The sequence below is a fragment of the Hyaena hyaena genome, unplaced genomic scaffold, assembly GCF_003009895.1.
Source record: "Hyaena hyaena isolate Hyena2069 unplaced genomic scaffold, ASM300989v1 scaffold_785, whole genome shotgun sequence".
Lineage (NCBI taxonomy): Eukaryota > Metazoa > Chordata > Mammalia > Carnivora > Hyaenidae > Hyaena > Hyaena hyaena.
The window spans coordinates 49,445-73,584 of NW_024081420.1; the positions used below are offsets into that span (position 1 = coordinate 49,445).

Genomic DNA, 24,140 nt, shown 5'->3' on the forward strand with positions numbered 1-24,140 from the left:
GCTCCTCTTAAAGATTTCCACAGAAAAATGACTACTGAGATCTACTTCTTGCCAACTGCAGAGAAAGAGCTTTAAAGTAAATTTTGACAAATCCTCATCACTGTCAGGTTTCAGAGGAGCCGCCTGGATGTGCGCTCGGGCGCCTACCCAGAAGAACTACAATTCCCGTCGTACATTGCGACTTTCTAAAATTACAACTGCAGCATCATTTCCGCCCTTACCGGCGGTGGATGCTGGACTTTGTAGTTTCAATTAACTTCTCTTTTGTCGGCGTCTTGGAAAGAGGAAATTGTGGCCAGACCAACTGCTCTCAACTTGCTATTAAGTTATGATATTTAAAGTAAATAGGATAACGTTTTAAAGTGAACTTAGCGTCAGGTTTTTCTGTATTTCACGTTCCGCCTTCCGCGCACTGCCGGGGCTGGGGAAGGGGAAGTGACGTGCATCCGGTGTAATGGCGGCGCGGTGGAGCTCCAGGTAATTACCGAACTCCGTAGACTCGCATCAGGCAGCGAACCAGAGTGGGGGTGGTGGGTTGCCAGACCGGGTGGGCATTGAAAGGGGATTAGGAGTGGGTGAGAGTTTGCTGGCACCGCCGTAGGCAGCGCGGAGATGGGTGCGCCGGACCCCGAGACTGAGGTGTGAGTGCCAGTGGTGCGGAGGAGTCTGAGCGGGTGGGGAAGGGGCCGTGAACTCCGTTCCCGCCTGCGCGAACGGACCTAGCTTCCTGGTGAGGTTTTTGGAGCTGTCCCTACGCGGTGTCTTTGTTGCTGAAATCTAGCGCCAGCGCGTGGGCCTCTCTCCTGTCAGCGCGGATCACTTAGAGCTTCTCAACTCCTTTAGGCAGCTCAAGGCCCCTTTCTTACTATCTGGGCCCCTTGCCGAGGGAGTGGGATTAATGAACTGTAGTTAATTAGAAAACAGGAAGAGTTCCACTCCTCTGCCTCCCTCCAACGTACATACCTGTGACGGCTTGTTTACATTTTCATTAATCGTTTCTTTTTCATTCATTTGCCCTGTAAATTCTAGATGCTTTCTAGTGTTTAGTCTTGGGGGCTCTTCTCTGTCATCCTTTATCCATCTTCCATAAATTGATCTTCCTCCAATAAGGTGCTAACTCTCCAACTTACATCTCCAGTATGTCCCCTTCTGCGTCGAGTTCCGGATCCTACACTACACTTGTACGTATCGTTACCGTAATAGTTAATTTTACTGAGTCTCAGGGCAATAACCGCTTCACCTATTTTCACTTAATCCGCACAACACCTCTTTGAGATAAATAAAGAAGGGAAAAGGTTGAAGAAAGGATATTCTAGATGCAAGGTATAGGTGATTGAAAGCGTCCTCAGAGTTCCCATTACATTTTTAGGTGTCTACAGACTAGCAATAGCAGATAGAAAAACAAGCAAACTTGGCTTTCAGAAAACTAGTTAACCTGCCTCCTCCTTAATCATGTTTAAATTGGTTTTAGGATTGCCTGTGAACTTGGGAGTTAGCCGAGTTAGCCTCAATTATCCTTCTACAGAAAAGCGGATTTAGAATTGGCATTAAAAGTGTGACTTTATTCGTAGAAGTGTTGTGACAAGCAACATCTGGAGGAGGAGGAGACCTACTAGTGTGGGTGCTGGGTGATGCCAAAGATTCCAGTCTTGATTCAGCACTTACAGACTCTGTCACTTAGCCAGGTTACCTAGCATCTCTAGTCTCAACTTCCTCATCTGAAAAATGTGGATGATAATATCTAACTTAGTGGGTTGTTTTGAGGATTAAAAAAATATAATACTTATATATACATCCTGTGTACAGTGCCTGGCATACAGCAATAGCAATTATTGTTACTGGTGTAATACAGTTGATGAATTCTCTGTGCCTCAGTTCTTAGTCTTTGGTTTTCATGAATTCTCTGTGCCTCAATTCTTAGTCTTTGGTTTTCAGTGTTGCTGTTCCACGTTGCCATACCCATTCCTCTTTCATGGAGTATTTCCCACCCCATTTGATTGGGGTTCTGGTTTGCTGTCCTTCCTGATGATTGTACGTTGCCAGGTGATCAACAGACACTTGTACCTGAGACCATCTAAGAGAGCACACATTTATAGTGGTGGTGCCTTAACTTAAACATTATTTTCTGTTTACTACCCACTTGTATTTAGGCTGAATTTTGTATTACCTGGTATATCCTTAATGTTATGGCTGGCCTAAGAAAGAGGGGTTATTGGTAATATAGCTCACTATACTGATGATGCTGTGGGCTTCCTTGTTGCATTTCTCCACTGTTTAAGTTTGAAAATTTTAGCATGGCAAGATGATGAAACAAAGAGGCCTCTGGCACATTAGTTTCAGCATACTTCTGGACGTGCTAAACCTGTAATTAAATATTTTATCTCAGTGTATATATTTCATTTCAGTGCCCACAACAAAGTACAAATTCTCAAAGCATTTTCTTCAAAAATAATACATCAGGAAAGGAAGCAGTGGACTAAAGTGAGCCTTTGCTATTTGTAGCCAAGCTAATAAGTCTTTTCCTAGAGAAAAAATAACAACAAAAATAGTATAAGCTGTCTTGGCCTGGGAACATTAAGACTCCTGTGATTATAGAACCTAGTGGGAGCAAGAGACTCAGTGGAGATTCATGTTTTTAACCTGACTTTGGGCCTAATTCAAATGGATCCGGATGGACAGAGTTCAGCACTTCCATCTGAACGGTCACCCTGTGAGTCCTTCCCTCAATTATTTTATCAAGACAGTTAATTCTAGACTTGGTGACAGGTGCCTCTGTAGTAAAGTGCTTTGTGTCTAGGGATTACTTCATAAATTTCTCTGTGGAGGCCACAACTTCCAAGTTTTCTTTAAAACTTAGAATATGGTTGGGGTGCTTAGGTGGCTTAGTCGATTAAGCATTCCGCGCTTCATCTCAGCTCAGGTCATGATATGGTTTGTCGGTTGGAGCCCCATGTCAGTCTCTGTGCTGACAGGATGGACACTGCTTGGAATTCTCTCTCCCCCGCTCTCTCTGCCCCTCCTGCGTGCACCTGCTCGCTCTTTCTCAAATAAATAAACTTTTTAAAAAAATCTTAGAACATGGTTTACTAAATAGCTCTTTAATTAATAATCAGAAAGGCCACTTTCAAAGCTGTGCTGTGAGGGTTGACAGAATGTATTCAGCCCATATACTTATTTTGGCAAGCTGAGGAACACATTTTGGGGAAGGAGGAATACAGTGGTAGGAGTGTTCAAAGACATGAAATATACTCAGTGATTGGACATGGTTTCGTAAATTGAAGTAACTGCACCTTAAGCGTCAGGTTTCCTCTTGCAGTGCCTTTAAAGGAACTGGTATTTTTTTCATCTTCCATAAATTGGGAGTTTATTAAGGCATGGGATGAAGACAAGGGATGACGCCTAATAGTGCTGTCTTGATGCAGTAGATGACAAATAGCTTAGGGGTTCGTAGAAGTCATGGTTGATAGGTGAGACAAGTCTGCTGTGCTATTTCTTGATAAAAGTTGTGAAGGTATCATTTTATGGAGTTTTCTCTGGAAAGAAATAGGAATAATCAGGACGCCTGGGTAGCTCAGTCAGTTAAGCGTCTGATTTGATTTGGGCTCAGGTCACGATTTCACAGTTAATGGGATTGAGCCCTGCTTTGGGCTCTGCACTGACAGCACAGAGCCTGCTTGGGATTCTCTCTCTGTCCCCACCCCACTTATGCACATGTATGCACACTCTCTCTCTCTTAAAATAAACATGTTAAAAAAAAGAAATGGGAGTTATCATTAGAAGCCCACACACACCCTTTTATGTTAATTTTAGAATTGGAACCTGTGAAGTCCCAGGTTCTCGGTATATAGTAGTGTCCAAGAATCTCAAGAATCTTGTTCTCATGCAAGGTCTTTCATGCTTTACCTTCATAAGTCTCATGTTCCATCTCATTTATGCAATCTTATGTATAAACCCTTTACTAAAACAACTGAGAATCCCCTAAACTCTTCTATGTCTGTCTTTACACATGCTGATCTCATTGCTGTCCCCTTTCCGTATGAAAAGTGACTTTTTCCCCCTTTCCTGCCAGTCCTTCAGGATTCAGCTTCTAGACCCACTTGTTCTGTATGCCCCAAACCCACTTAGTTGCACTTCCTCATTTCCAGAAGTACTGTGTCTGTAACATTGCTACAGTACTTAGACTTTTCTTCTCTGCCTGAAGGTAGCTACTTTCATCTCTCAAACCCGTGTCTTGTGGGCACCATAATTATTGTATCACCTCACTATTCACAGACACTGGCTTTGACCATCTATTTTTAATTTGTTTCCTAATAATAAGGGGTAGGAGAAAAAAGCAGAAAAAGACCACAGTAGTACTGTTCTTTCTCTTAACCTTATACTTTCTTATTTTTTCTATAAGGACTTTACTGTACTTCTTAATGTAAGTGCCATCATTTTTTTGGTTCTGTTTACCTGTTAGTCCTATACAAAGTTTTCTAATTTTTATGACCTCACAAAAGAGACTCTTCTACTAAAATTCAAACTTTAACATTAAATGGAAAAGCATTAAGTGGGCAATAAAGAAGCACTAAAGCTATTTCTTTTTTTTCTTCTTAAATAGTTTCTTGTCAAGTTGGTTTCCATATAACACGCAATGTTCATCCCCACGAGTGCCCTCCTCCATGCCCATCTCCCCCTTTTCCTTCCCCCCCCCGCCATCAGCCCTCAGTTCTCAGCATTCAAGAGTCTCTCATGGTTTGCCTCCCTCCCTCCCCCCAACTATTTTTCCCCTTCTCCTCCCCCATGGTCCTCCGTTAAGTTCCTCCTAATCCACCTGTACGTGAAAACATATGTTATCTGCCCTTCTCTGCCTGACTTATTTCACTCAGCATAACACCCTCAAGGTCCATCCATGTTGCTACACATGGCCAGATTTCATTCTTTCTCATTGCCATGTAGTATTCCATGGTATAGATAAACCACATCTTCTTGATCCATTCATCCATTGATGGACACCTAGGCTCTTTCCATGTTTTAGCTATTGTTGAGAGTGCTGCTATGAACATTGGGGTACATGTGCTCCTATGCATCAGCATTTCTGTATCCCTTGGGTAAATTCCTAGCAGTGCTGTTGCTGGGTCATAGGGGGGTTCTATTGTTAGTTTCCTGAGGAACCTCCACACTGTTTTCCAGAGGGGCTGCAACAGTTTATATTCCCAACAACAGTGTAGGAGGGTGCCTATTTCTCCACATCCACGCCAGCATCTAGAGTCGCCTGATTTGTTCATTTTAGCCACTCTGACTGGCGTGAGGTGGCATCTCAGTGTGGTTTTGATTTGTATTTTCCTGATGAGGAGGGATGCTGAGCATTGTTTCATGTGTCTGTTGGCCATCTGGATAGCCTCTTTGGGGAAGTGTCTATTCATGTCTTCTGCCCATTTCTTTACTGGATTATTTGTTTTCAGGTATGGAGTTTGGTGAGTTCCTCATAGATTTTGGATACTAGCCTTTTATCTGATATGTAATTTGCAACTATCCCATTCCATCAGTTGCCTACTAGCTTTATTAATTGTTTCCTTTGCCATGCAGAAGCTTCTTTCTTGATGAGGTCCCAACAGTTCATTTTTGCTCTTGATTCCCTTGCCTTTGGGGATGTGTCAAGTAAGAAATTGCTGCAGTTGACATCAAGGAGGCTGTTGCCTGCTTTCTCCTGTAGGGTTTTGACGGTTTCCTGTCTCACATTCAGGTCCTTTATCCATTTTGAATGTATTTTTGGTTATGGTGTGAGAAAATGATCTAGTTTCATTTTGTTGTTGGTGTCCAGTTTTCCCAGCACCATCTGTTAAAGAGGCTGTCTTTTTTCCATTGGATATTCTTTCCCGCTTAGTCAAAAATTAGTTGGCCATACATATGTGGGTCCAATTCTGAGTTCTCTACTCTACTGCTTTGGTCTGTGTGTCTCTTTTTGTGCCAATACCATACTGCCTGGATGATTACAGCTTTGTAGTAGAGGCTAAAGTCTGGGACGGTGATGCCTTCCATTTTGGTTTTCTTCTTCAATATTACTTTGACTATTCAGGGTCTTTTGTGGTTCCATACAATTTTTAGGATAGTTCTAGTTTTGAGAAGAATGCTGGTGCAATTTTGATTGGAATTGCCTTGAATGTGTAGATTGCTTTGGGCAGTAATGACATATTAACAGTATATATTCTTCTGATCCATGAGCATGGAATCTTTTGCCATTTCTTTGTGTCTTCTTCAATTTCCTTCATAAGTTTTCTATAGTTTTCATCATAAAAGTCTCTTTTATCTTTGGTTAGGTTTATTCCTAGATATTTTATGGGGTTTTTTGTAATTGTGAATGGGATGAGTTTCTTGATTTTCTGTTGCTTCATTATTGGTGTATAAAAATGCAGCAGATTTCTGTACATTCATTTTGTACCTTGCAACTTTGCTGAATTCATGCATCATTTCTAGTATGCTTCTGGTGGAGTCTGTTGGGTTTTCTATGTAGAGTGCCATGTTGTCTGCAAAAAGTGAAAGTTTGACTTCTTTGCCAATTCTGGTGCCTTTGATTTTCTTTTGTTGTCTGATGGCTGATGACAAGACTTCCAGCACTGTGTTAAACAACTGTGGTGAGAGTGGACATCCCTGTCATGTTCCTAATCTCAGGGGGAAAGCTCTCAGTTTTTCCCCGTTGAGGATGATGTTAGCTGAGGACTTCTCATAGATGGTTTTTATGATGTTTAAGTAAGTTCCTTCTATCCCGACTTTGTCGAGGGTCTTTATTAAGAAGGGATGCTGTATTTTGTCAAATGCTTTTTCTGTGTCTATCCACAGGATCCTATGGTTTTTATCTTTCTTTTGTTAATGTGATGTATCACATTGATTGATTTGCGACTATTGAACCAGCCCTGTAACCCAGGAATGAATCCCACTTGATCATGGTAGATAATTCTTTTTATATCCTATTGAATTCTATTTGCAGGTATCTTGTTGAGGATTTCTGCATATCTTGGTGAGGATTTTTGCATCTGTATTCATCAAGGATATTGGCTTGTAGTTCCTTTTTTTGCTAGGTCTCTGTCTGGCTTGGGAATCAAAGTGATACTGGCTTCGTAGAATGATTCCAGAAGTTTTCCTTCAATTTCTATTTTTTGGAATAGCTTGAGAAGATTGGGTATTAATTCTGCTTTAAATGTCTAGTAGAATTCCCCAGGGAAGCCATCTGGTCAAGGGCTCTTATTTTTGGGGAAATTTTTGATAACTGATTCGATTTCTTCACTAGTTATGGGTCTGTTCAGATTTTCTATATCTTCCCATGTGAATTTTGGTAGTGTGTGTGTGTTTAGGAATTTGTCCATTTCTTCTAAGTTGTCCAGTTTGTTGGCATATAATTTTTCATAATATTCCCTGATTATTGCTTGTATTTTTGAGGGGTTGGTTGTAATAAGTCCATTTTCATTCATGATTTTGTCTATTTGTGTGCTCTCTCTTTTCTTTTCAAGAAGCCTGGCTAGAGGTTTGTCAATTTTGTTTTTTCAAGAAACCAACACTTGGTTTCATTCATCTTTTCAACTGTTTTTTTCTCTTTTTTTTGGTTTTTATATTCTTTATTTCTGCCCTGATTTTTATTATTTCTCTTCTCCTACTGAGTTTGGGGTGCTCTTGTTGCTCTTATTCTAGTTCCTTTAGGTGTGCTGTTAGATTTTGTACTTGCGCTTTTTCTAATTTCTTGAAATAGGCCTGGAGTGCAATGTATTTTCCTCTTTGGACTGCCTTTGCTGCATTGCATAGAATTTGGATTGTTGTATTTTCATTTTCATTTGTTTCCATATATTTTTTAATTTCATCTCTAATTGCCTGATTGGCCCATTCGTTCTTTAGTAGGGTGTTCTTTAACCTCCATATTTTTGGAGGTTTTCCAGACTTCTTCCTGTAATTGATATCAAGTTTCAAAGCATTATGATCTGAAAGTATGCATGGTATGATCTCAATTCTTTTATATTTATTGAGTGTTGCTTTATGTCTCAGTATGTAATCGATCTTGGAGAATGTGCCATGTGCACCTGAGAAGAAAGTGAATTCCATGGCCTCAGGATGTAGAGTTCTAAATATATCTGTCAGACCCATCTGGTCCAATGTGTCTTTCAAGTCCATTATTTCTTTAGTGATTTTCTGTCTAGTTGATCTGTCCATTGCTGTAAGTGGAGTTAAAGTCCCCTGCTATTAGCACATTCTTATCCATAAGATTGTTTCTTTTTGTGATTATTTTATGTATTTATGTGCTTCCTTATTCAGTGCGTACACATTTATAATTGTTAGCTCTTCCTGATGGATGGAATTATTATTCCATTATAATAATATTCCATTATTATATAATGCCCTTCTTCATCCCTTATTACTGCCTTTACTTTAAAGTCCAGTTCATCTGATATAAGTATAGCTACTCCAGCTTTCTTTTGTCTTCCAGTAGCATGATAGATATTTCTCCATCCCCTTACTTTAAATCTGAAGGTGTTCTCAGGTCTAAAATGAGTTTCTTATGGACAGCAAATTGATGGATTTTTTTTTTAATCCATTCTGCTACCCTATGTCTTTTGATTGGGAGCATTTAACCCATTTACATTCAGTGTTATTATTGAAAAATATGGGTTTAGAGTCATTGTGTCCTTTGTAGGATTTATACTTGTGGTGGTGTCTCTGGTACCTTGCATTCTTTGCAACATATCCCTCATAGAGTCCCCTTCAGGATTTCTTGTAGGGCTGGTTTAGTGGTGATGAATTTTTTCAGTTTTTATTTGGGAAGACTTTAATCTCTCCTTGTATTCTGAGTGACAGGCTTACTGGATAGAGGATTCTTGGCTGCATATTTTTTCTGTTCATCACATTGAAGATTCCTGCCATTCCTTTCTGGCCTGCCAAGTTTCAGTAGATAGGTCTGTCACTACTCTAATAGGTTTCCCTTTGTATGTTAGGGCCCTTTTATCCATAGCAACTTTCAGAATTCTCTCTTTGTCCTTTTATTTTGCCAGTTTCACTGTGATATGTCATGCAGAAGATCAATTCAAATTACGTCTGAGGGGGGTTCTCTGTGCCTCTTGGATTTCAGTGTCTGTTTCCTTCCCCAGATTGAGGAAGTTCTCAGCTATAATTTGTTGAAGGACTCCTTCAGTGCCTATCCCTCTCTCTTCTCCTTCTGGAATTCCTATGATATGTGTATTGTTCTGTGATTGTATCACTGAGCTCTCGAACTCTCCTTTCATTTTCCTGGATCAGTTTCTCTCTTTTTCTCCGCTTCCTCTTTTTCTATAGTTGTGTCTTCTAATTCACCTATTCTCTCTGCCTCTTCAATCCATGCATTGGTGTGCACCTCATTTATAGCATTTTTTAATTCATCACAACTATTTTTAAGTTCCATAGTCTTTGTAGCAATAGCATTTCTGATGTCTTCCATGCCTTTTTCAAGCCCAGCGATTACTTTTATAACTATTGTTCTAAATTCTTGTTCAGTTATGTTGTTTTGAGCTGTTCTTTAGCTGTAATTTTTTTTCCTGGATTATTTTTGGGAGGAGAGTTCTTCCATTTTGTCGTTTTGGTTAGCTTTCTATCTCTTGTTAGTTTTAGAAGCTTGTTATGCACTCTCTCCCTGAGAGTGCCGCTGTACCAAAGAAGGCCCTTTGACTGTCCAGGGCCTGTCTGTTCAGGAAGTGTTCTTTGAATGGTATCTCTTGGTCTCTCTTGTTGAGACTGTGGTCATTTTATTTCCCTACTCGTAGCGATATTTGGGCCTCTCCACCATGTGTATTTTGGCTTGTTTCTTGAGGTAGCCCTGGAAAAGAAAACAGACAACCACACAGAGAACAAAGGCACACAAACACACTGACAAATCCAACAAACATGCAAACCGAAAGGGAAAAAGAAAAAGAAAAGAAGGAAGGGACAAAAAAAAAAAAAAAAAAGGAAGGAGTGAAGACAAANAGGGAAAAAGAAAAAGAAAAGAAGGAAGGGACAAAAAAAAAAAAAAAAAAGGAAGGAGTGAAGACAAATAATAATAAAAAAAATACATAAAAAATAAAAAAGAAGAAATGAAAAGAAAAAATCCAAAAGATAAAGAACAGTCTAAAAGCATGGCACCAGAATTTCCAGCTACAAATAAAGAGCTGGGTGTATGCAGTGCTGATGGAAGAGCCTATACAAAGAGAGAAATGACAGAGTGGGAAGGAAGTGAAGTTGGAAATTAATAAACTAGGCAGAGAGACTAAGAGGCTTAATTCTGAGAGAGAAGAGGAGAATATGTTTAGAGGTGAGGAGAAAGAAATGAAGGTAACGTTACTCTGAGAAACTATATAGTCTGATTACTCCAGAGAGAGAGAGAGAGAGAAAGGTAGTGGTGGAGGTGTAGAATACAGATCTAGAGAATGGATTAAATGTGACTGTTTAAGGAAGCCAGTGACCAGAATTAATCAGGACAGTGCATCCATGTTGGTCTGGTCCTGGTTCCAGTAAAAAAATAAATAAATAAATAAAAGCAGCTCTCTAGAGGGGAAGGGCATGGTTTGGTGTATGCGCGTCTTAGCTTTCACTGTGTCCAACAAACTGCTCCCTGAGGTCCCATCTTGGTGGTTGTAGGGAGAAAAATGGCGGTACCCCAGTCCCTTCTCAGACCAAGCGTTGCAACTCCCTCTTTTGGGTCTGATCTCCCTGTGCCGTGGGCTTAGCCAAGGTGGGCCATGTTCTATGTCCCAAGCCAGGCCTCGTTTCCAGATCTTATTCCCCACACCCCATTGATACCGCCAAAAATATAAAGTTGCAGGTGAGTCCCTCCAAGCAGTTTCAAGCTCTAGCCTCCCCACTGGGAATCGAGCTGAGCCAGAAGAGCTGCGGAGAGGCTTCAGGTGCCCTGCTCCCCCTCCAGATTGAGCTGGTGAGCAGAGGAGTGGTTTCTCCTGGTGCCCCCTGGTACCAGTGCCTGCAGTTCAAGGTCAGCTGCACAGCTGGAACCCGATCCCTCTTTGTCCCAAGCTGAGGTTTTTCTCTTCTCCAGGGACAGGGACAGTTTCTTGAGCAGTTTCAGCTGCTCTTTCTTTTCCCGTCGACTCACCGTGGCTCCCCACCATGGCGGCTCCCTCCCCTCCCTCCGTGTCTATGGTCCCAGCCTGATTTTATCTTCCCCAGTTCGCACTCACGCTATAAGGTTTTCTCAGCGGACTCTGTCTCCTTTTCCTCTCAAACTCCTGGGTTCTGTAAGGGTTCCTATGGCTTCAGGCCTTCCCCGTTTGAGAGATGGGGGCAAGTGAAATGTACGGAGCTCCCTACCTCTCTGCCATCTTGCCTCCCCACTAAAGCTATTTCTTTACTACAAGACTGTTCTTTGATTATCAAGTAAAGTGGTGAGGGTTATGGTATAGATTTGAAATTTAAGGTTTTGTCTCTTTGTTATTGTGAAAATGGATATAAAACTCAGCTGAATCACTAGACCAAGAAAACCCATATTTGTTAAATGAATGAAGATGCTAGAGTTAGTGAGGAAAGTTCAGTCTCGTTGCTGTGCAGTTGAATTGTGAACCAAAGAGTGTATGGAGGAACTAAGGTGAGAATGAGGTGGGCTTAGGAGGATGTAAATACAAGTGATTGAGTGATACAAGTAGTAGTAGCAGCAGACACCTCCCTTAGGATTTGTTTTTATTCAGTAATTACAGGGAGTACTCCTGAAGACCTCTTCTCTTTTAAAGATTTTTATATGGAAACAGATGGTCAGAGAGAGAGAGATCCAGAATCTGAAACAGGCTCCAGGCTCTGAGCTAGTTGTCAGCACAGAGCCTGACGCAGGGTTCGAACCCACAACCTGTGAGATCATGACCTGAGCCAAAGTCAGACGGTTTACCGATGGAGCCACCCAGGTGTCCCTGTTAAGAGCTTTTAGATTTTATCTTTTTTTTTTTTTTTTTTTTTTAACCAACCTAAGTTCCACTGCCTTAAGATGTCCCCAAATTGGGGCTGTCTCCTCTGCACAGAGGCAGAGACTAATCAAAGGCCTTTATATTTTGTTTGTCCTTCATAAAAAGCCAAATAGTATCCAGTTACCATCTGCAGGGCTTCCAGCCCTATACTTGAACATGGGAATCTTCAGTCATTCAATTGCCTAGAAGTCAAAGAGCACACCTGATATATGCATTGACTAGGAAGCAAGCAACAAGGGAGTGCAGGTCTGTTAATTCTTTATTTGTAATCTTGGAGCCAGAACTGTTTCAACATTCAGAATTTTTAAGATTTTAAAGAAACACAGTGTATATGTATATTTATGAAGTAATCACTCTTTTGGGCTCCCAGGTAGTATTTTGGGATCCCAGGCAATATCTTCTAATCAAACATTAATATTTCTGCAGTTCATCAAATGAAGAGTCACATTAAGTCTCAGGTTGGTGCAGGTCAGGTTTTGCTGCCAGATGAATTTCCCACAAGCTTAAGGAAAATCTTTGTGTGGCATCTGTGTGGCTCAGTTGGTTGAATGTCTGACTTAACTGCATCTCAGGTCATGATTTCACAGTTCGTAAGTTCGAGCCCTGTGTCAGAGGCTGCACTGAAAGTGTGGAGCCTGCTTCGGATTCTCTCTCCCTCTCTTTCTGCCCCTCCCCTTCTTGTGCTTGCTCTCTCTCTCTCAAAATAAATAAACTTAAAAAAAAAAAAACTTTGTAAGTTGCGCTGAGCATAGTATAATGTATAGAGTTGTCAAATTCCTATGTTATGTACCTGAAACTAATATAACATTATATGTCAACTATTCTTCTATTAAAAAAAAAATGAAGGAAAAGAAAAATCCTATTTTCAGAAATTTTCAGAATTCATAATTGCAGATAAGGAATCATCACCTGTACGTGGTGACTTTTCCTCATAGTGATAGTAGTCTTTGGGTGCTTTTATTTTCTTGAAATTGTGAACATAATGCTGAAATCAAATTACGGCATCATTTGTCTTGTGTCGTATATAATGAGGCATATTTCTCACCAATATGTATGCATTTTTTAAAGTAACAAGGAAAATAATAGGAAAGCAATTTTCTTAAACAAAAGGATTTTTCTTTCAATACAAATATGTAAAGGCCATAGCAATCTTGTCATATATTAAGAAATGTGGCCAGAGGCGCCTGGGTGGCTCAGTTGGTTAAGCGTCCGGCTTCAGCTCAGGTCATGGTCTCACTGTTTGTGAGTTCGAGCCCCATGTCGGGCTCTGTGCTGACAGCTCAGAGCCTGGAGCCTGCTTCAGAATATGTGTCTCCCTTTCTCTCTACCCTTCCCTCAATCATGCTCTGTCTCTGTCTCTGTCTCTCAAAATTCAACAAACATTAAAAAAAATTTTTTTAAAGAAAGAAATATGGCCAATGTTTTTTTCATATCTGTTCCCTGGAAAGGAAAGTTGCCCTGTGGAAGAGCCAGGGGCTTGAGTCCTATTTGGGGATTTTCTTGAGGATCCTGCTACTACTTCCTTCCCATTTCAGTTTTGTGTTTAGAACATACTTAAACTAGTTTTTCTTTTGAATACTGTGTAATATTACCATTTTCCCTGTTGAGCAACTAAGATTTTTTTTTAACTCTATTACAATGTTCGAAGCTTATCAAGTGTGCTATTATTTTGTAGAATGCAGAAGAGCAACCTAAAGGAAAGGGAATGTACTTTGTTGACTTGCTTTTAATTTATGATAGTTATAGCAGTCACATTGGTTGAGGATGCCTCAGGGACAGAAGTAGGAGTGCTCAACAGAAGTCATTGAGAAAGCAGTGAATTACAGCCATTAGTTGATGTTTTCATTTTCTGAACTTTTAAGATAATTGCAGAATTTACAATTTCATAGTTTCCAGTTACCAATGTAAAGTGCATCTTACAAACATTATTAAAATTTTGTTTTCTGATGCCTGCTGACGCTGATGGGAAAATCATTTTTAAACTACCATCCTCTTATTATAAAATGTCCTCCTTGTTCAGGGGAGCAGCTGTGGTTTTGCTGAGTTGCTTACTTGTGACAAGGAGAGAGAAATTTAATAATTCATCATAAAATCCACATAGTGATACTAAGAAGAGCAGAGAGAGCTATAAACTCTAGATAAATTGCTCTCATTGCAGGAATTTCCAATTAGTCTAAGTATCAAGCATGCACATGTTGAACTCCCAGAATTTCCCTATGGGCATATTCCGTATAAATCTGGACGATGATAGGACTTTATGCATTTTTTGTTAGAACTGTAGTAGCAGTCTACTTTGTAATATTGTCAATTTCACAGTTAAATTTTGGGACATGGAAATCTAACAGTGTGCTTGATTGCCAGAAAATTATTGGTGATGATGATTATTGGGTAGAAAGGAAAAGACACACACTGAAGAGAAAGAAAACTCATTAAGTTTAGTAAGTAAGGTAATTTTAAATAAAATACACAGAAAATTGCTGTGTGTATGTGTGTGTACGTAAGTTGAGAAGAGAAACCAGGTTTCAGAACCAAGGATAGCCAGGGTAAATGGTGAATCCATAAAGTCAAGTGACTTATTCGCTTATACTGTACCTGGTCAGAGTGAATTCTAGCTATGCTAATTAAATAAAGAGAACCCTTAAAATATTATTTTGCATCTTTAAAAAGAAGTGGGTAGGGCTTTATATTAATATCAAAACATTTGCTATCTGAAACTTAGAAAAAATTGATCAGTTTGGAATAGGAAGATTTTCTGGATAGTAGACACTGTATCTGTTTACATCTTATAGTTTACCAATCTTGTATTCATATATTAATGTCATTTTCATTGGGATGCAATATCAGATGATTTTGACATCAGATAAACCATCTGGATTTTAGCTCTGCCATTTACTAGCTATAATTTACTTGGACACTTATTTCAACTCTTTGAACCTCAGTTCTCCCATTGAAAAATAAGGCTAAAAAATTAACAAAGCAAGGTAATTATGAGGATTGAATAAGAATATATAAATGAAATGACTAGTGTATCCTTGCAGCTGCAGTAATTTATCATTATGCTGTTGTTACTATCTTAATTTAAGTTACAGATTTTCAGACTTTTAAAGTATATGTAGTTAATTGGTTAGTCTCTGGGATATCTCAGAAACATCACTGTAATGTGCTACATAGACTTTATTAGTGTCAAGGGTAAAGTAGTTTGTTGAAGAGCTACTGTGTACATTGACAGTTCCCCCATTTGCTGGTTTTGAACAGTGATGGTTAGCCTACATTCACCACTGCACATCAGCTTCAGGACACTCCTCATTATATTATTTTAAAATGACTTTTGTATCAATGGAATACATGTTTATAGAGTTGAGGAAAATACTTTGTTAAAGTTTGTATATTATTAGCATTAGAGCTTAAAGTATCTCCATTACCAACTTGGGCACAGTATTTAGGTAACAGGTGATTTTGAAATGAGTCTTATTTCAGGTACATACTAAGATAATTTCTCTTGGATAGAAAATATGTAATATGGATTTAAGTAATTCTGAGAACCTATATCCCACCCTATCTTCATTCTTCTCCCCTCTCTCCAAAAACCATGATGTGACATATGAATAATTTTAGCAAGTTGACAATCAAACTGAATTAGAAAATGTTCTCTTCCGTTATTTCATCCTTATTCAGAAATAAGGACTTCAGCCAACCTCCATTTTAGGAGGAAAGTTGGGTAGAGTCTATTAGTCAATTGAGTTAGTACTGAATTCAAGTTGGTTAAATGGTTTCCACTATATAACTAAATCCCATTTTAGAGAAGGGAAATTGTTCAACTCAGAATCTAAACAAAGGCCACACATTAAACCTGTTGTCTCTTTTGTTCTATAATAGCTATCCTACTTTTTTTTTTCTTTTTTTGTCCCCCAGAGCATTGAATTATTTGAGAAACCAGATCATTAGGCTTATATCTTAAGGCTCACCAGTAAGTAGTCACCAATAACATACCTAATTAGCTGTCAGAGTTAAGTATTAGTTTGCAGCAAAGGAGACAGTATACTGTGGAGGATCATGGAGTATCTCAAAAAGGTGGTTTAAGAAAAGGCACTTATAGACTACCTTTGTGAGATTAGAGGTAGTTATCAGATCATCTTGGCAGGGATTGGGCAGAATTTGAGTTTATAAACTAGTGAGTTGCTGGGATAGTAAATGGTCATATTTGTAAAATGTATGGGTCCTTGCAGACATCATTTTGTGGTCTTACTTTGGAACAGATAGGTCTAAAGTAACTAGAAATAAGAATATGACCTTAGCTCATCCATGATAAGTATATTGTGACTTAACCTGGCATAATATTTATGTTTTTCAAGTTAGTGGAATCTATTTTACAGGTAGTAGTTTCTGTTTCAGTTGTCAATTCTCCCTTCATAACTGCCATCAGGATTATTTTTTAACTTTATTAGTACCCCTGCTTACTCAGCCTCAACTGCAGAATAGACGGTTATCTTCTGGAGATACAGTCGATCAATAGCTATAACTGTTGTTCATTGGGTCATGATCATGTATCAAGTTTGTGACTGTCACAGTATGTCTAGTGCCAGATTTTCTTGCCGTTTATGTAAAATGGTCATTTGGCATCATGGTAGATGCACTGCATTTGAGACTCTGGAGATCACACCTTAGTGATTTCAACATAGATAGACTCTAGGACCCAGCTTATTATATTATCCCTTATTTCCCATAATCTGAACCTTTCTTAGAAAATAACCAAGTGATGTTGGGATGAGCACTGGGTGTGATATGAAAACCAACTTGACAGTAAACTATGAAAGAAGAAAGAAAGAAAGAAAGAAAGAAAGAAAGAAAGAAAGAAAGAAAGAAAGAAAGATCAAATGACTTTTCTTATAAGTTGGGTATGAGTTATTTTACTTTGTCAGTATCTGAAGAATTAATTAATAGCATATCTGGAGATTCCCAAAGTCAAGGATCTTGAAGAACTACCATGATTAAAAGGCCTAAGTGTCTCCTAATCATTTAGAATTATGTTGCCCAATATGGTAACCACTAGCCAGCCACATATTGATTATTCATATTTAAATGTAAACTGAATTATAAAGTTAATAAAATTAATTTATATATTAATTTTCTCAAATCCATTAAGTGCATTTGAAGTGCTCAGTAGCCACATGTGGCCAATGGCCATTGTGTTAATGAAATGGCTACTGACAGTACAGAATATGAACCTTTCTGTTACTGTAGAAAGTTCCATTGTACAGATTTAGAAGCATCAACCAGCAAGGAGGGAAAAAATAAATAACAGGATAAAAACAAAAATACACAAAAAAGCACATGATAATCAGTGGTTTCTATCACTAGAGGAAGGAGGGTCTTGTTCTGTAGCCTTGGACAGAAGTAGTTTTCAGTGTTTTCTCCTTCTGAACAAAAAAGTCCTTGAAATCAGGCATAGGTGATGTGTGATGGTGATGATGGCAGCAGCATCCATCAGGTTATTTCCTGTAAATACAGAACAGTACTAGGTGGAGTCTTTTACACAGATTCTTTTGATGTTCCTTCTGGACAATTCCTAATGTTAGTTTATAGAAGGAGTATTTAGATGAATGTAGGGAAGCAAACACTCTTGTGTACAATAAGTAACTCTGATTAATTAATAATAATAGAATAGAAGAGAGTGGAATCCTCCATTGAAGTATAATATAGTCTCAATTTTATAGGGACTTAGTCACTGATTATGCTGGAAAAACAAATTAAGGACATTGACCGTTCTCTAGCCTTTTAATTTTTCCATAAACTATATTCTAGATCTCACTAATTAATAAACTTATTTAAGCTTAAAGACAAACATTTTTACAGAAGTTATTTTAGTCTTTATATATGAATGTATATGAAATTAGTATCTAGTTTACCTAGGAAGGCTGAACTTCTCTGTTGATCTAGGTTTTTATTCTCTTCCTAACTCAACTTTTCATGTTTTATATTCATTTTAAAAATAACAAAAGCATTTTATAAACATATTTCGTCAACAGAATTACTCCACTTTAGTGCCTCAATGTGTGTTTGTGTCCCTGTTGCAGTAGGTAATATTACTTTAATTATCATGGCATATATCTTAAACCCCCACAGAAGCTGTGCTGCGGCAGTTATTGCCTTACCACTGGGAATTTTCTCCCTGCGGACTGTGCCCAGAATTCCTCAGATTTAAAAATCACTGATATTGATACTCTTCTGCATGCATATATATACTTCTTACCAGTGAGTTAGTAAGGATTAATACATATGGAATGTATATGCCCCTTTCCAAATGATTTATGACTAAACACTATAAAAGAGGTACACTATGAAGTCTCTGTATTTTACCTAAAGTAAAATACAATTCTACTGTCACTTTATGGCAGATTGAGAACCAAGATTTCTCCTCCAAAATTGGAAAGCTGGGGCAACCTGGGGATGCGTTGGGTTTTGGAAATACCTTGGGGATACTTTGATAAAACCAGCCTGTCTAGGCATCCCTTTTCCCCCACAGGTACATCTGGTGTCATAAGTCAGGTGGGCCCCAATATATGTACTAGTAATTCTGTACACAAGTGTTTGTAATTTAATTCCTTTTAACATAGTGACTTAGGGAACCAGTTTTATTTACATTAAGTAATGATCTGAAATTGGCATTTGCAAAAAAAGCTTAACAAGCCACTTTGCTTGAGCAGCTTAGTGCTTTGCTTATCATTTTGTCTTCTGTTTTTTGTTCCTTTGGTCCTTCTGTCTTGCTGTTTTAAATTATTTAAAGTTTTTTAAAATTCTATTTTAATTTATCTACATGCTTTTTAGCTATATTTTTTACATTACTTTTATAGTCATTGCTCTAGGGAATACAATATATATCCTTAACTTTCCATAAGCTTCTTAGATTTGATACTACTGCCACTTCATAAAAAGTTTAGAAATCTTGGATCATGTAGGTCTATCTTAGCTCCTCCTATACGCTACCTAACGTGTATACTTCATCTACATACACTGTCACTCCTCAAGATGGTTTTTTTTTTTAAGTGTATTTATTTATTTTGAGAGACGGAGGGTCAGAGAGAGAGGGGGAGAATCCCAAGCAGGCTCTGCACCAGCTGCATAGACCCTGACGTGGGACTCAGACTCACAGTGAGATCATGACCCGTGGCCAAACCAAGGGTCAGATGCTTAACTGACTGAGCCACCCAGGTGACCCTCAAGATGTTATTTTTACTTTAAAGAGACCTATGTATTTTAAGTGAAGGAAAAAGTAGTCTTTTTATACTTCCTGAGAAAGTTACCATTTCCAGTGTTCTTTATTCCTTTCTGAAGTCTTCACTGGTATTGTTTCCCTACATCCTGAGCGCTGCAGCATTTCTTGGAGAATGGGTCTGCTGGTGATACGTTCTCTTTCTCTGAGTTTTCTTTTGTTTGTTTTAACTAGTAAATGTCTTTATCTTCATTCTTAATATTATTTTTGTTTAATCCTAGCACTTTAAAGATTGTCTTCTGGTCTCCTTAGTTTCTGATGAGAAGTCAGCAATAATTTGAATAGTTATTTCCCTGTATGTAATGTGTTTCCTCCTCTTGCTGCTCTCAGGATTTTCCCTTTAGCTTTGCTGTTGGTTATTATGTATGACTATGTGCATAGGTGTGGTTTTCTTTATATTTATGCTATCTAGGATTCTCTGCCTTTGACCAAATTTAGGAGGAAATTTGGCTATTCCTTGAAACATTTTTTTCCTATTCTATTTTTTTTTCCTTGTAGAACTTTGATTACACATAGATTAGGCCTTTTGATATTATCCTACGCTTCCCTGCTCATTAATTTTCTTGTCTGTTTGTGTTTAGATTAGGTAATTTCTACCTTTTAGATTAGATAATCTCATTGACTTTCTACTATCTCCATTTTGCTTTAAGTCTAGCCAGTGAATTTTTCACTTCATACGTTTTTTGAGTTCTAGAATTTCAGTTTGGTTCTATTTTCTTCTTTTTATTGTTTGTGCTTTTTGTTTGTTTCATTTTTGCTGAAATTTCCTGTCTTTATTTCTTGCAAGCATGTTTTCTTTTGCACATTTGAATATGCTTTAAAAACCTTGTATGCCAGTTCCAACATCTGGGCCATCTCAGTGTTATCTTTGATTTTCTTTTTTGGACATTATAACTGATATGTTAAAACTGTACACATTTTTCTGAGGAGTGGTGACTTTTTAGACAATTAACTTGATTAGATTTAAATTGCAAATTCTGTCTCTTAGGCAGCTTTTCATATCACAGTTCAGTTCTTTGATCTGAGAAGTACTATTTTGTTCATGTGTTGGTTCAGAGGTGGTCAGGAATTTGGGCACACAGGGCTCCTCTTCTCCATCTCTCTCCCTTCTGAGAGTCCCTACAAGCGTGTTAGTCTAACTACAGCGACAAATACGTAATCGGTGGTGTGCTTTAGATTGCAATTATATTTCATTGAATAAGCTTGTAAAGAATCTCATATATATTGCTCTTAATAACCTTGATACCATGCTAACCACTGTAATAGAAACTTTTCTTAATTTAGTGATCTGTGTATATCCCCCATCTGCATTAAATGATAGGAGTTCTATGTCACTTTATAGTGTTAGGATTACTTGTGTATGTGGTCTCATTGAAAGAAAATTTAATTGCATGTCCTTAGGCTAAGTCTCTAGTTATAGGTTCACCATTAACTGGTAATATTGCTTAGAACATTGAAATAACTTATCTAACTTTCATTATTTTTTTTATCTATAATAGAAGGAATTGGACTAGATAATCTATAATCCTTTCTGGCATTCGACCTTAAAATTTTCCTCGTTGTATTCAATTATTTTGGTACTAGCATAGTTCTTTCTCTACATTTTCTACCTCTTTTAAATCTCTTATTTTCTACTGTTTCATTTGATTTTTGATTTCATTACCTTATACCAAACCATAAACCATTTAGATACATAATTACAGTAAAATATGTAAATGACAGTTCTGTGTTAACATACCTAGCAATTCAGCATTTTTCAAAAATTCTTAAAATGTAATTAACAGATGGATATTGAAAAATTTTTACTTCATCATTTAACATTGGTGATTAGGTTTATTCTGAGCCAAATGCTTAGTTTTCATGTCTGAATATATCTGAAGTCATGTACCTTTGATAGACTACATTAAAACTTAATTATTTTATACACAGTTTATAAAAACTGTGTTTTTATGCAGAGAATATTTATTTCTGAGTAATTATTATTAGAAGAATTTTGGATATTTCATTCTTAGTTTATATAGAAACATGGGATATTTTGTACTCAGCTTATATAGACTTTATTTTATATCATTATTTCCTTTGTTCACTTGTTTACAGTACTATTTTATGATGTAAGTATAGGTTTCCTTAACTGAAAACAGTTTGAATAAAGTTATCTGACATCAGTTATTAAATTAATTTTTGTTCCTTTCCATAATTAGACTAAAATGGTGTTTAATAATCCCTTATTATTTGCTCTCTTATTCAGTCTGTTCTACAAATGTGTTCTTTATACATTGTGATGTGGAACCATTTAAGGCATTTTTCAATTTTTATGTAATTATCGATTATATATTTGTGCCTACCGATTAAGAACAATAAGATGGTCAAATGTTCATTGTGGGGAAATAATATGTTGTTATTTCACATACATTTTATCGATGTTAACAAAGCATATCTTTGGTATATCTCACAGGTAACGTTTGCAAACAGAAAAAGTAAACTGTCAAGGAATTCATACTGTTTGGTACTTGTTATTTGGACCAACTTAAGGAGTCTTTGATTTATCAGACCAACTGGCAACAAAAAATGAAAAGTAGTGTGGCACAGATAAAGGTAAGTGTTTGAAATTTATAATGAAGAACATAAACTTGTAGTCAGTTATCTGTCCTTTAATCAAAAATACATTTCTGTAAGTAGGACATTAGGAACAGACAGTAGAGTGGCATTATACACATACCTACCTTAGACAATTTCAAATGTAGATCCTTGATCAGATAGAAGCAGTAGTTTGCAAGAGGACAAGTGAGAGGAGAACATGCAGGATATGTGCGCATGTGTGTGTCCATGTACGTGTGTCAATGCCTGCACAAATCAAGAAAGTGCATGTGAGTGAGCACGTGCAGAAGAAAAATAAATAACAGGGAAGGAAAATCCACCACTCTTTTGTTGTTGTTGTTTTTTAATGTTTATTTATTTTTTAGAGAGAGAAAAAGAGACAGCATGATCTAGGGAGGGGCAGAGAGAGACAAAGACACAGACTCTAAAGCAGGCTCCAGGCTCTGAGCTGTCCGCACAGAACCTGACATGGGGCTTAAACTCACAAACCGCGAGATCATGACCTGGGCTGAAGTCAGATGCTCAACCAACTGAGCCACCCAGGTCTCTGAAAATCCACCATTCTTAGAGCATACTTTCTTTTTTTTTTTTTTTTTTTTTAATATTTTTATTTATTTCTAGGAGAGAGAGAGACAGCGTGAGCAGGGGAGGGTCAGAGAGAGAGGGAGACACAGACTCTGAAATAGGCTCCAGGCTCCGAGCTGATAGCACAGAGCCCGATGCGGGGCCCAAACCCACGAACTGCGAGATCATAACCTAAGCGAAAGTCGGACACTTAACCGACTGAGCCACCCAGGCGCCCCGAGCATATTTTCCTGAATGAGCATGAAATGGAAGACACATATCTGCTTCCTCAGTTGATCATAGTCATTGCATGTCTATCTACAAGTGAGTCTTTTGTTGCATATTTCATGGACATAAACAAGTTCCTTATTCTGTGTCATCCTTTATTTAGACGTTATAAATTTATTTATTCAACAGATAGTCACTAAATTCTTATTATGTTCCAGTGACTGCTCTAAGTACTTTAGGTAAAATGGTGAACAAAACAGAAATCCTTGATCTCATGGAGTTTTCATTCTAGAGGGGGAAGACAAAATAAATTATAAACTTAATACGTAAGTCAATTTTGTGGCATGGTACAGTGTTAAGTGCTAGATTCTGGCTGTAGACAAAAGAAATAGGATTAGGTTGATCAGTAGCATTGGAAGTTGCAATTTTTAGTAGAGACCCACTGAAAAGGTAGCTATCTGAGCAGAAGGATATGAGGAAGCCAGCCATGCAGATGATTGGGAAAAGAGTATGCCAGGCAGAGGGAACAGCACGTATGAGGACTGAGTCTAGTGCGGCTGAAGCAGGCTGTAAGAAAGGTAGAGTGGGGAGTGCCTGGGCGGCTCAGTCGGCTAAGTGTCCAACTTCAGCTCAGGTCATGATCTCACAGTTCGTGGGTTCGAGCCCTGCATCGGGCTTTGTGCTGATAGCTAGCTCAGAGCCTGGAGCCTGCTTCAGATTCTGTATCCCTCTCTCTCTGACCCTCCCCTGCTCATGCTTTCTCTCTCTCAGAAATAAATAAAACATTAAAATTTAAAGAAAAAAAGAAAGGTAGAGTGGTAGATATAGTCAGAGCAGTAACAGAACCAGTAACTACATCTACTTTCAGAACTGCTCCTCCGCCTCTTGGTGGACTTAGCAAGAGAGCAAACCCTTCCACTTTTTTTCAGTTGCACTGATCTACAAGCAGGCACCTCACTTCTTGGGGCTTGGAGTTAGTAAAGGGGAGGGTATATTTTTATTTAATTCTAGACCTAGGCACTGCTCCCTTCCTCTCTTCTCCACCAGCTCTGCACCCCTAAACTTCCTTCTTTAAAGAGAACCAGTAGACTGAGCTTAACAGTAGATACCAGGTACAAAGCCTGGTGCGTGGTAAGTCTTTAATAAACTGAATTGGTAAACTTACTGACTGAGACCAGCTCTGCTGCAATCTTTTCTAAATCCTGTTGAGCGGAAGGCTAGGTAGACAGTCAGCCCGTGCTTGCATTTTGGTGGAAACTCACTGTCTCAAGTAGACCCACCTGTGAGTAGATAACCTTCATATATTGTTCTGGAATCTGCCTCTTTGGGACTTGTACTTGTTGGTCCAGTGAGACTTAAGCAGTTCATTAATTGTGGGCCTAGTGGGTTGCAGATGGTATTAAGAGCTAGGGACGTAAAGAAAAAGAGACCTGATGTAGAACTGGCTCTTGGCTGACAAGAGCACTCAGATTTTATCAGATACTTTTAACACAGAGGGAGACGTGTTTAGTCTTTCTCAGGATCCTCTCCCTGCTCCT

General features: G+C 38.3%; 1 protein-coding gene across 3 annotated transcripts in view; it reads left to right on the forward strand.

The window, feature by feature from the left end:
• The first annotated feature begins 449 nt into the window (after nt 1-449).
• CWC22 (CWC22 spliceosome associated protein homolog) overlaps nt 450-24,140 on the forward strand; it is a 63,752-nt gene continuing 40,061 nt past the window's right edge. For 2 of the 3 annotated variants that reach the window (XM_039219072.1, XM_039219074.1), the window contains exons 1-2: nt 450-477; nt 21,668-21,807. In XM_039219072.1, the coding sequence (XP_039075003.1) occupies nt 21,781-21,807 (27 nt within the window). In that variant the 5' untranslated portion in view covers nt 450-477; nt 21,668-21,780. Of the gene's footprint in view, nt 478-616; nt 640-21,667; nt 21,808-24,140 lie in introns of those variants that run through there. The other variant, XM_039219073.1, reaches the window with a different exon arrangement.